The sequence below is a fragment of the Bison bison genome, unplaced genomic scaffold, assembly GCF_000754665.1.
Source record: "Bison bison bison isolate TAMUID 2011002044 unplaced genomic scaffold, Bison_UMD1.0 scf7180017864483, whole genome shotgun sequence".
Classification (NCBI taxonomy): Eukaryota; Metazoa; Chordata; class Mammalia; order Artiodactyla; family Bovidae; genus Bison; species Bison bison.
In genome coordinates this window covers 2,467,821-2,481,483 of record NW_011495043.1, presented here as the reverse complement: position 1 = coordinate 2,481,483, position 13,663 = coordinate 2,467,821, and the positions used below count along the sequence as shown (strand labels likewise).

Sequence of the window (13,663 nt, the reverse complement as noted above, 5' to 3'; positions counted from 1 at the left end):
CAACTAAATCAACTACTAAAATCAACTACTGAAATTTGGGGGTTTTGAGACTGGATTTAAAAACAATAAAATATAGCTGTTAAACTGTTTATAAAAGATATACCTAAAACATAATTACACAAAGTTAGAAAGTAAATGGAAGGAAAAAGGGAAGAAAAGCACAGATCATGCAACAAAGGTTACAGTGTTTATAGAAATACCACTAGCGAAAATAAAAACTTCATTCCAGGAATAAAAGAAATGTTTAGCAAATGGAAAGTTTCACACTAAGGAATACTCAAGTTTTAAAATGTCACTCATCTCCATGTCTATAAATTCAGTACTGTTTGAATCAGAATTTTAGCAGCATTGCTCATTGAACTTAATAAGGTGATCTGCAGTACATTTGGAAAAAAGAAAGTCTCAGAGCAACCAAGACAGTTTTGAAAAAGAAATACGAGACAATAGGGCTTATTTATTAAATATCAAAAATCATAAAAGTATAGATTAAAAGGGTTCAGTAATTATAAGGGAAAGACAGATGAATCAAAACACAGTAAGTGGACTCTAGAAATTTGTATATGAAGAGAAAGAAAGATACACACACGCTTGATATATGACAAAGGTGTCATTGCAAAAAAAAAGGATGCTGCAGTAAACAAAAGATGCTATGACGGCTTTTATCCAAATGGGGAAAAGTGGTCCCTACTCCGTGACTAAAATAAATTGCATGCCAGTTAAAAACCTAAATGCAAAATGAACAAAGAAAATGTAAAACTTGAAAGGAAATGACAGGGAGTATCTGTAAGACCTGAGCAAGGTGTGCTTAAATAGCATAAATAAAAAACACAAGCTAAAAATGAAAGGATTAAAAGTTCTGTACAGTACACTTACCATAAAGTTAAAAGGCAAACCTCATTCACCAGGTACTGATAGATAAGAACAGGAAATTCAGAACAATTTGTACAGTACTCTTTTTAAAACAATGACTCCCTCCGCACTCCAAATTCATGTTGTCTTATGTGTATGTTATGAACATGGAGCAAAAATATGGAAGAATATGCTGCTGCTGCTGCTGCTGCTAAGTCGCTTCAGTCGTGTCCAACTCTGTGCGACCCCATAGAAGGCAGCCCACCAGGCTCCCCCGTCCCTGGGATTCTCCAGGCAAGAACACTGGAGTGGGTTGCAATGTCCTTCTCCAGGAAGAATATGCAGTTCCAGGCTATTACTATGACTTACAGGGAGAGTATATTTTAGAGAAGATGAACATAATAAAAAACTATTAAATGATTTCAGTTCAGTTCAGTCACTCAGTCGTCTCCGACTCTTTGCGACCCCATGAATTGCAACATGCCAGGCCTCCCTGTCCATCACCAATTCCCGGAGTTCACTCAAACTCACGTCCATCGAGTCGGTGATGCCAACTAACCATCTCATCCTCTGTTGTCCCCTTCTCCTCCTGCCCCCAATCCCTCCCAGCATCAGAGTCTTTTCCAATGAGTCAAGTCTTTGCATGAGGTAGCCAAAGTACTGGAGTTTCAGCTTTAGCATCATTCCTTCCAGAGAACACCCAGGACTCATCTCCTTCAGAATGGACTGGTTGGATCTCCTTGCAGTCCAAAGGACTCTCAAGAGTCTTCTCCAACACCACAGTTCAAAAGCATCAATTCTTCGGCGTTCAGCTTTCTTCACAGTCGAACTCTCACATCCATACATGACTACTGGAAAAACCATAGCCTTGACTAGACGGACCTTTGTTGGCAAATGATTTAAGTCTGTATAAATGTACAAATAGAATAATATTAATGCATTTGTGTATGCATATATATATATCTGTATAATATTTATGCACTTTTGTGTGTGTATATATATAGAGAGAGAGAAAGAAACTTCTTCAGTAGTCAAGCCATAGACTCAAGATATTTAGAGTATGCCCTTTACTCTTTAAGTAATCTAATATATAAATGGAAAAGTATAGTTAACAACTCAGTTGCACATGAGTTGTTCATTAACTAAATTGTGTCCGACTTTTTGCTACCCCAAGGACTGGAGCATGCCGTGCTTTCCTGTCCTTCACTATCTCCCAGAGTTTCCTAAAAGTCTTGGCCATTGAGTTGGTGATGTCATCCAGCCATCTCATCCTCTGTCACCTCGTTTTCCTCCTGCCCCCAATCTTTTCCCAGCATCAAGGTCTTTTCCAATGAGCCAGTTCTTCTCATGGGTACCAGATAGCTTTTGTTTATCGTACCATTTGTTATATAATAATACTTTGACACCTTTATTTGCAAAGGTGAGTAATACTATTAAAAACAGAACTGTAAGAAACCCAGAAACCCTCCATACAACAAGCAACAGTGTTTTTCCGATGTTGTTGGTTATTTCTGTAGTTGACATACACTGTTTTCATATATGATAGTCACTGTTTTACTTACTGATGCTCAGTTTTTTGACATCCATTGATGATGTTAAGGTCTCATTTCACAGGAAGGGTTATTAATAGCATGATTTATTTGGACATATTTCCAAGTTCTTAACTGTTTTGTAAAAATTGAGATGTAATTGATAATATAGTAAATCAATACAAATGTAAAATGACCTTCAAAGATCTCTGAGGCTTATTTTTTGAAACTTTTATTACATTTTACTTCTGTGTTATAGATATGATGAAGATTTTTCTAAAGTAGCTGTGACAGTTTATCAGAAAAGATATGTGGGACTACAAATAGAAAAGTCCTTTGGACAGATTTATAAATTGCTTTCAGCTGACTCTGCTGTTTTGAGAATATTTGAACATTTCCATGTCATTAATGCAAACTTAAGTTTTCATCTAATAACAGGACAGTATAAGGTACAATTGATTTAAGAAAAATACCAAATAACATTTGCTTTTTTATTTTCTTCTGCATTAATTCACTTGATAAACAATGATTAAGATCCTGACTCATGCAAATACTATAATAAATTCTGGAGAGACATGGAAGTTATAATTGTCTAAGGGAGATGGAATAGCTAATTACAGTGCAATGGAAAATGTGATATAAATGTAGTGAAATTTTCTTATGAAATTATAAAGATTAAAATTAACCAGAAAAAGGGTGTATCACCATGTTTGGGGAATTTTAGATAAAGCATTACAAAGGAGCCCATATGAACAGATTTGTAGGGTTAGTAGGAATTTTCTACAATGGCACAGGGGAAAGGGAATTTCCATAATTTTCAGATGTTCTGATTTATAAAGCAATCTCACATGTTTCAGGAACTATATTTTGTTAGACATTGTTAGCTGTATAATCCATAGAGGATAATTTTGGAAAGATGAACAGGGTCTACTTCCTGAAAAGCTGTATGCAATTATAAGAAAGTTATTTTCAGCCTTTTTCCAACTTTTAAATCATTAAATGAATAATGTTGTCTGAACAAGACATGTTATTAAGTAGGTGTTTTTTGATCACTTTATACTATCATATAGATAAGTAGCTGATGAGGTACATCTCTTTGCTGTGTTAGCCAGGGTTCAACATAGGAACAGAAAGCCCTGTAGATATTTTTAGCATAAAGGAATTTAATTTAAGGATATTACTGTTTATAATATGTTTGGAAGTGTGCCGGAACTGTTAAGTTTTAGACTTACTATTACTGCCGTACAACTGCCTCTTGCCATGTAAACCTCAGGAGCAGATCTTGGAATGCTGTGTTCAGTTTCCACTGCTCTTAGACCTCAGGTTTCCATGAACATTCTTGTCAGCAGAAACAGCATCAGAAAAAAGGTCTTCCCCTCACTTCTGCCTACAAATCTTAAGCACATTCAGTTAGTAGAAACATAATAGCATCTAGAATTCCAGTTGTAGGAGGGTTTGGCAAATACAAGTTTTAGCTTTCTAGCATCTCAAAGACGAGAAGGCCTATAGGAGGATATGAAGAGAATACTGAGTAGCAGTTGACCAAATCCAGACTATAACCTCCTTTCTCAGACATTTATACCACAAAGTGCCAGTAAATATTGCCTAAGAAGCATCATGGTAGAAGATAGGAAGCCGTTAGAATCTTTCAAGCAAGATAATGGTGTCTGTGACCTCTCTTTGCTTTGAAAAGATAACTCTTGGGGCAGCTTGGAATTGATTTAACAATCAGTGGTAATGGTTTAAATTAGACCCAGGCCACAGGGTCTAGAGAGAGATTAAGTCAAGAATATCTGATTGTTTTGTTAACTAACTTAATAAATTCTCACAACTTTTTATAGTTCATTTGTCCATTTAATGAATATTTGTTGAGTATTAGGTGCATGATAGTGTAATATTTGCAAAGACTGTAAAAGTGATGACGTATTTCTTGTCATGTTGGGCTGATCGAATGGTAGTCTAAGCATGTAGATGAGTTTATTGACTCATATTTCTTTCTATGGATTAAATTGTAAAGTTGTAATCATCTGTGTATTATGCCCTTCTTTATGGGTGGTTAATTTCAATATAGGAGGCTGTTTGTGTTCTCCTGTTAAAGAAAATTGGTAATAGTAAATCTTCCTTACAGTGCTTATTGACTACATAGTATTTGACAGATTGCTGCTAAGGATAGTGAATAGAATATTTGTATCACTCCCTAACAGTTAACATATTGCACATTTTTTTAAAGTTCTTCAAGCAAATATAAAAATTGTTGTGTTCCCAGTAATACTTTGTGTACATTAAATACATTTATGTGTAAGTTTAGTATAGGGAGTTAGAATACAGCTCCATTTAGTGTCACACTGAAGGAATTCAACTTTATTATCTGTGTATTTCTAATGTATTAGTTTCATTCACACTTGTTATTTTTTTGGCTCAACTTGTTCATTTTAAAGTTTCTTTTCAGCCTCAAGTTAATATTCCATTCTTATTTAACCTTATTAGTGTTTACTGGGTTTTAATGTTTTCCATGTGGTCTCAACTATATGTGGTATTATAAATTATTTTTAGTATAACCTTTTCCCTTAATAATGTCAGCACATAAACTTAACTTGGTTTCCTGGTATTAGTAAAAATTGAAGTCACTGTCATTTATTATGATGTTTATCACCTGAAAATTAAAAAATCTTTATGATAAAAGTACATGAAAAAAATAGTTATGAATTTGATTTTAATCACAGGTAATGTTTTAGCTTCATGATAAATACACTTACATTCCTAAAAAGTTTTCCTGAGGCCTTTTTAACATAACTCTAGAGCTTTAAGAATTGGTTTGCCCATGTTTCATGACTTCATTTTCAACTAAAAATTTTAGTTGAATAGATTATATTATGTAATAGATCAATTATCTATTCCTGAATATCAAAACATCCCAAAATTTAAGAGGCTAAAATAATGATTATTTTGTTTGCTTACCATTCTCTGCATCAGCCACTTGAGTTGGGCTTCTCAGGAGTCGTTTTCTCCTGTAGTCAATGTACCACACTCATGTGGTTGCTCTACTGACTTGGGTGATCTAGGCTTGCCTTCTCATTTGTCTGATGGTTGATGCTTGCTATGGACTGGGCCATTGTCTCCAGAAGTTTCTTCTGGGTTTCATCACATGGCATCTGGGTCCCAAAAGTATAAGGAAGAGGGAAGCCATAACGTGCAAGTTCTTTTCAGTCTCCGCTTGTGGCACAACTAAAGTTGCCTTGCTCAGTAAAGTCACATTACCAATCCTAGCATTAGCGTTGGGGAGATGGTGCAGGAGAGAGTGTACGGTGGGTGGAGATGAGATCTTCTGGAGCTAACACTGTAGTATTTTCCATATGTGATATTTGGTTCATTGTAGAAACCTTATTTCCAGTATTTTTCACATCTTTTGATCTGAACTCTTTTTGAAATGATAGTTCAGTCCCCTTTGTTTCATGACTACTTTTACTGAAAAAAATTAGATTTCCATCATGGATTGCTTTCTTCAGTCCAGTCACTCAGTTGTGTCCAACTCTTTGCAACCCCATGGACTGCAGCATGCCATGCTTCCCTGTCTGTCACCAACTGCCGACAGTTGCTCAAACTCATGTCTATCGAGTTGGTGATGCCATCCAACGATCTCATCCTCTGTCATCCCCTTCTCCTCCCATCTTCGATCTTTCCCAGTCAGTTCTTCGTATCAGGTGGCCAAAATATAGGAGATTCAGCATCAGTCCTTCCAGTGAATATTCAGGACTGATTTCCTTTAGGATGGACTGGTTGGATCTCCTTGCAGTCCTGGGGACTCTTCAAGAGTCTTCTCCAACACCACAGTTAAAAAGCATCAGTTCTTCAGCACTCAACTTTCTTCATGGTCCAACACTCACATCCCTGTTTGACTACTGGAAAAGCCATAGCTTTGACTAGATGGACCTTTGTTGGCAAAGTAATGTCTCTGCTTTTGAATATGCTGTCTAGGTTGGTCATAGCTTTTCTTCCAAGGAGTGAGCGTCTTTTAATTTCATGGCTGCAGTCACCATCTGCAGTGATTTTGGAGCCCAGGAAAATAAAGTCTGTCACTGTTTCCATTGTTTCCCCATCTGTTTGCCATAAAGTGATGGGACCAGATGCCATGATCTTAGTTTTTGAATGTTGATTTTTGAGCTAGCTTTTTCACTCTCCTCTTTCACTTTCATCAAGAGGCTCTTCAGTTCCTCTTCACTTTCTGCCATAAGGGTGGTGTCATCTGTGTATCTCAGGTTATTGATATTTCTCCTGGCAATATTGATTCCAGCTTGTGCTTCATCCAGCCCAGAATTTTGCATGCTGTACTCAGCATATAAGTTAAATAAGCAGGGTGACAATAAACAGCATTGATGTACTCCTTTCCCAGTTTGGAACCAGTCTGTTGTTCCATTTCCAGTTTTAACTGTTGCTTCTTGACCTGCATACAAATTTCTAGGAGGCAGGTAAGGTGGTCTGGTATTCCCATCTCTTGAAAAATTTTCTGCAGTTTGTTGTGACCTACCCAGTCAAAGGCTTTTGCATAATCAATAAAGCAAAAGTAGATTTTCTGGAATTTTCTTGCTTTTTGATGATCCAGCAGGTGTTGGCAGTTTGATCTCTTGTTCCTCTGCCTTTTCTAAATCCAGCTTGAACATCTGAAAGTTCATGGTTCACAGACTGTTGAAGCCTGGCTTGGAAAATTTTGAGCTTTACTTTGCTAGTGTGTGAAATGAGTGCAATTGTGTGTTAGTTTGAACATTCTTTGGCATTGCCCTTCTTTGGGATTGGAATGAAAACATGTTTTTCATTGCTTTCTTAGATTCATTAAATAACAAAATGTGCATATAGTTTTTAGTATGCCAATACATGTTATTCTTTTTAAGTAACCAATTAATATAAATTTTCACCAATTTAATTATTTAATAAAAAGCTTCCTTAGTTATATATCTTAATTTCCAACAGAGAAGACTAAGATTCTTATTTTGTAACAAGGAAATAAGGTCATGTTTGTATAACAAATTTAAAGGACACTAGCTCATTATAGTAAGTCAAGTCCAGTTTGTGTTAACCACCAGCTTCATATTTTGGTAACTGACTAATTAAATTGCCCCAAATTTTAGAATCTTGTATTTCTTTGTAAAGCATGTTGATTGACTTGCTTCATTTTAGTAGTGCATTTCGAGGAACCATATTTTCTTATTGGCCTTTCCCTAAGGCACTGGCATGGTATTGTTTTATTTGATTGCAACATGGAATTTTATTTTTCTCATTATATTCCTAATCCAATATGTTCATGAAAATTTGCTAGTTAAGAAATTATCAAGTTAATTGTGATTAAAAAAAAAAAAACATTTGACTTTCCCCCTCCTCAATTGACTTAAATAATCAAGGTAGTTTTTGAACTGAGTAAGTTTTAAATTTGGTGGGGCATTGTACAAATATACCCCTATGGTTCGTATTGTTTTTAAGTGTACAAGACTCATTCTAGGGATAATATTAAAGTCTTTGTGCCAGATCAGTAAGTAAACATTTTAAGTTCCTTCTTAAAATGTTAAACATTAAATAGGATAAAGATTAAAAGATAAAGATGCTTAAAATTTCCCAGCAATGTAAGTTGGTTTTATAGTTGACTGGAGGGAAAAAAAACCCTTACTATGGTAACTAATATTGAAAAAGTGAGTCTAGGGAAAAACTCTAGATTTCTTTCTGAACAGTAAAGAATTTGTTCTGACTTCACTTTAAATATTTGAGAAACAGCTGTAGTGTGGTGTTGCTGTGCTAAGAACAGAAAATATTGTATGATATATCCAAAATCTCTACCATTAAGGAGGTAAGTTTAAACTTTGTAAACATATGACTTAAATAATGTTAGTATTAAAATCAAAGGTGGATCATGTAATTGTATTAAGCCAGTAACTACTGCTTTTTTGAAGAATAATGGATAATTGCAAAAAAGCAGTACAGATCAGGAAGATGGATATTTCTGGGGTTTTTTTTGTTTTTTTTTTTTAGGTCCAACTCATGATTTTGGCTTATTTTGAAATTATTTTTGAATTTTCAGAATGTTTCAGCTATACTCATGTTTCACTTTAGGGGCACATTTCAAATGAGATAGTTTATGATATTTATCGCATTGTTCATTTTGTACCTGGCATGCTATTAGTGTAATTTATTTTCTTCATGTTGTTAAAATTTGCCTATAACTTAATTGGTAGAGTAGCGTTTAGTTTTTTATAATAATTAGCTAACACTTATTGAGCACTTACATATGTCAAGGCCCCATTTTAAGCATCTACCGTGCTTTGTCTATTTGATCCTTTCACTGAGGCTCTGCTGCTTAGACACTAAAGCTCTAAGAGATTGAGTGGGTTCCTGAGGGTCATGCTAGTGAGTGTTGGAGCTGGAAGTTACACCAAGGCAGTTGTATTAGAGTCACAATCTTTTTTTCATAATTCCTAAAACCACACAGCTCTGAAAAATTTATTTTAAAAAGCTTGATTTAGGTATAATGGACATACAGTAAACTGCACAAATTTAAAAGTGTGCAGTTTGATAAGTTTTGACACATACGTACACTCATGAAACTGTCACCATAATCAAAATAATGAACCTGCCCGTCATCCCAGAATGTTTCCTGTGGTAATCCCTCCTGTCTTCTGTTGCTGGTCCCTACCCCACAATTCCAGGCAAGCACTGACTTGTTTTCTGTTACAATAGATTAGTTTACATTTTTCTATTGCATATAAAAGGATTCCCTGGTGGCTCAGAGGTTAAAGCATCTCCCTACAATGCGGGAGACCTGGGTTCTATCACTGGGTCGGGAAGATCCCCTGGAGAAGGAAATGGCAACCCACTCCAGTATTCTTGCCTGGAGAATCCCATAAATAGGGTCGCAAAGAGTCAGACACGACTGAGCGAATAGTCTAGTCTTATTGCATATAAATTGTACATGGAACCATGTAGTATATCTTTTTTGTCTGGTTTTCCCTCATCTTCAGTACTTTGAGATTAATTGGTATTGTTGCATGTATGGTTTATTTTTATTTACTACTGAATAATATTCTAAGTATATAACACTTAAAATAATATTCTAAATATATAAGTTTGTTCATTTACCTGTTGAAGGACCTTTGGTTTATTTCCACTTTAGGGCTCTTGCAAAGTTTCTATGAACATTTGTGTACAGGTCTTGTGTAGACCTGTACATACACTTTCCTTCTTCTGGTTAAATACCTAGGAATGGCATGGGTGGTTCATATGGTAGGTGTACATTTAGCTTTTTAAGAAACCACCAGTAATTATAGGTAATAACACAGTGTTACATATTTCAGCTTTTCTGAGAGAGTAGGTATTAAACGTCCTCATCATAGAAAAAAAATTCTTACTATACCTGTATCTATGGAGGATAACTAGATTTATTGTGGTGATCATTGCATAATATATACATATGTTGAAGTGTTATGTTGTACACCCAAAACTACTGTTATATGATGATTATGTCTCAAGTAAACGCAATTGCCAGAAATTATTCCTCAAAAATAATCAGTGCATTCACCAGATGTTACCACGTAAAGAAGCCACCTGCCAGAGCAGGATATGTAAGAGACATGGGTTCAGTCCCTCGGTCAGGAAGATCCCCTGGAGAAGGGCATGGCAACCCACTCCAGTGTTCTTTTCTGGAGAATCCCGTGAACAGAGAAGCCTGGCAGGCTACAGTCTATGGGGTTGCAAAGGAACAGACACGACTAAATGACTTAGCACCCATGTACTTACATACTCAGGAAGATCCTCTGGAGAAGGAAACGGCAACCCACTCCAGTAATCTTGCCTGGAAAATCCCTTGGACAGAGGAGACTGGTGGGCTACACTCTATGGGGTCACAAAGAGTCAGATACAACTGAGCAACTAACACACCACTGTACTAGGTCATACACAAAATACTCATTTGTACCTTTCTAAAATGTGGAAAATTCTGAAACCTATATAGGCCTGAGTTTTTGTAAAAGTACTGTGGACTTACTGCCTTGTGGAGTAATGTGTGTTAGTTGCTCAGTCATGTCCTACTCTTTGAAACACCATGGACTGGAATCCACCAGGGTCCTCTGTTCATGGTATTCTCCAGGTAAGAATACTGGAGTGGGTTGCTATACCCTCCTCCAGGGGATCTTTCCAACCCAGGGATCGAACCCAGGTCTCCCACATTGCAGGCAGATTGTTTACTGTCTGAGCCACCAAGGAAGCCCAAAAAGTAGTAAGATACTATAAGATGTTTTTTTGATTCAGTAGTCATTTCTTTGCTTTGTTCAATTTACACATAAATCCTTTGGAAAGATGACATGCTGTCATATAAACCACTAACAAAAAATATAGATGATGAACCTTAAGTAATTATCTATTTTATTACCTTTGGGAAATAGTGAGACCATGAGTTGCATGTATTTGAAGTGTTTTCATCTTGAAATTTCTCTGTGATGAAATTATGTTAATAGGAATAACAAATGTTCGGTATGTTGTATCTTGTCTAATGCTTAGTGTCATTTAAAGAGTTCAGCAGTGATTATCTTCATTGTATATTATTTGAAGGGCTATTCCATTAAAATCTTAAATAGTATATTTTGAAAGACACACACGTCTGAAAAAAATGAGTTTATATGGTTTCATAACATACAATGTTTTACTAAAAATGAGTTCTACGAAAAGGACAAGGTAGGTTCCATTCTTTACCTTGTAATCAATTGAGCTTATTTAGAAAATGTTTGAAATTGTTTGAATGATTATAAACTTTAATTCATGCCTGTAAATTTTTATAATGTGTCAACAAATATCTCTTACATCATTGGAAAGAGATCATTTGAGTATATTCCAATATCATTACCTAAGCCTGAGTACAGAGGATCTTTGCCCTCCAGAGGCGTAGAAGTTGGTGAGAAAGGTAGACTGTTTTATAAGGCAAGCCAGATAGAGATACAAAAGTATTGGGATATTGATTTGAATGAAGGTGGTATTTTAACTAGATCTTGAGCAAAAGAAAATTGTGAGCAGGAGGAGTATTTTGCATGGAAGGAATAGTCAGCACAGGTATTGAGATGGATTAGTGTGTTCAGTAACTTCTGAGAAATATGGTAGTGCCTAGGAGTGATGAGTGTTAGCTCAGTTTGTGGCTTTACAGATTCAGTTTGTGATGTGCCTGAAGTGACACAATGGATTTGAAATAGCCAGATATGAAACACATACTAATGTCAAAACTCGTCTTTTCTCTGTTTTGCTATTTATTTTTGTAATGACTTATATTTGACATTAAAGTAGAATTAGCATAATTGAATATTAACTGCAGTGAGGTAAATATGATGGTTGTATCTTTTTTGTTTCCTAAATTGTATATATCAGTATTACTCCTCTAATACTGTTAATAAAATTTGCCAAGTATTTTTCTAATTTCCTTTGGATATATTTTGTTTTGCAGGGTTACATTTTGCCATCTGCCTTTCCAGAGTAAGTGGCTCTATGTGGGCACTGAACGAGGTAACATACACATTGTCAATGTGGAGTCCTTCACACTCTCAGGCTACGTCATTATGTGGAATAAAGCCATTGAACTGTGAGTTTGAGCAAATGTTGCATATGTGTTTCTACTCTGTAGGCCTCAGTTTAGCTGAATGACTAAACTGTATGACTTCTTTTTCTCTGAGTAAATATTAGTAGAACTTTTTTTTTTTTAAGCATAATGCTACTTTTCTTATTTTTGATATGAGCTATAGAATTGAATGGCATACCCCAATTGGAGGCTAGAATTCAGTAAAATAAAAATAGCAATCATTTACTGAAATGTTTTCAACCCTTATAAATATATCTTTATTTTCCAGTTGTTATTTCTGTTGTAATAAATGTGTAGTTGTATTGCCATTTTTGGTTGAGAAAAAAAATCTTAACTTTTTTTCTTTCAGGTCATCTAAATCTCACCCAGGGCCTGTTGTCCATATAAGTGATAATCCAATGGATGAAGGAAAGGTAGATTGTTTCAAATAAATATATTTGTTATTTAAATGCATGAATTCCAGTATTTTTTACATATGCAAACTCTTCTGGAATCATGCTTACTCTGCAAATTTGAGATTGCTAACAAAGGTTGTATATCATATAAACAATTGCTTATTTATAGATTATAAGGAACAAGTGAAAGAATTAAAATCACTTACATTTTAAAGAAGAAAACTCTAAAACAAATAAAATTTAATAAATACAATTAAAGCTTATTAACTTGTTTTTTGCTTATTTGTAGTAATTCCCCCAATTCTCTGATAATCCTGACAAAACCCATTTTCTTCTAGTTTTGAATTCTTTTTTATACTTTTTGTAGTTATTCAATTTTTATTATACTTACCACATAACACCTCTCTCGCCTAAATTTTTCTTCATAAAAATCTCAGGTTAATCAGTTCAGTTCAGTCACTTAGTCGTGTCCGACTCTTTGCAACCCCATGGACTGTAGCACGCCAGACTTCCCTGTCCATCACCAACTCTTGGCGCTTGCTCAAACTCATGTCCATCGAGTCAGTGATAACATCCAACCATCTCATCTTCTGTCCTCCCCTTCTCCTCCTGCCTTCAATCTTTCCCAGCATCAGGGTCTTTTCCAATAAGTCAGTTCTTTGCATCAGATGGCCAAAAGCATTGGAGCTTCAGCTTCAGCATCAATCCTTCCAATGAATACTCAGGACTGATCTCCTTTAGGATAAACTGGTTGGATCTCCTTGCAGTCCAAGGACTCTCAAGAGTCTTCTCCAATACCACAGTTCAAAAGCATCAATTCTTCAGCACTCAACTTTCTCTATGGTCCAACTCTCATATCCATACATTACTACTGAAAAACCATAGCTTTGACTAGACGGACCTTTGTTGACAAAGTAATGTCTCTGCTTTTTAATATGCTGTCTAGGTTTGTCATAGCTTTTCTTCCAAGGAGCAAGCATCATTTAATTTCATGGTTGTAGTCACCATCTGTAGTGATTTTGGAGCCCCCCAAAATAGTCTCTCACTGTTTCCCCATCTGTTTGCCGTGAAGTGATGGGACCAGATGCCATGATCTTAGTCTTTTGAATGTTGAGGTTTTTTTTTTTTTGAATGTTGAGTTTTAAGCCAACTTTTTCACTCTCCTCTTTCACTTTCATCAAGAGGCTCTTCAGTTCCTCTTTGCTTTCTGCTATAAGGGTGGTGTCATCTGTGTATCTGAGGTTATTGCTATTTCTCCCAGTAATCTTGATTCCAGCTTGTGCTTTATCCAG

The 13,663-nt window shown here is 35.6% G+C and overlaps 1 protein-coding gene across 4 annotated transcripts in view; it reads left to right on the top strand.

Annotated features, from left to right (window-relative positions):
- The window catches only part of STXBP5 (syntaxin binding protein 5 (tomosyn)), a 158,251-nt gene that overhangs the window by 36,473 nt on the left and 108,115 nt on the right, over positions 1-13,663 (top strand). For all 4 annotated transcript variants that reach the window (XM_010862562.1, XM_010862561.1, XM_010862559.1 and 1 more), the window contains exons 5-6: positions 11,845-11,979; positions 12,326-12,389. In XM_010862562.1, coding sequence (XP_010860864.1) covers positions 11,845-11,979; positions 12,326-12,389 — 199 coding nt within the window. The remainder of the gene's footprint in view (positions 1-11,844; positions 11,980-12,325; positions 12,390-13,663) is intronic.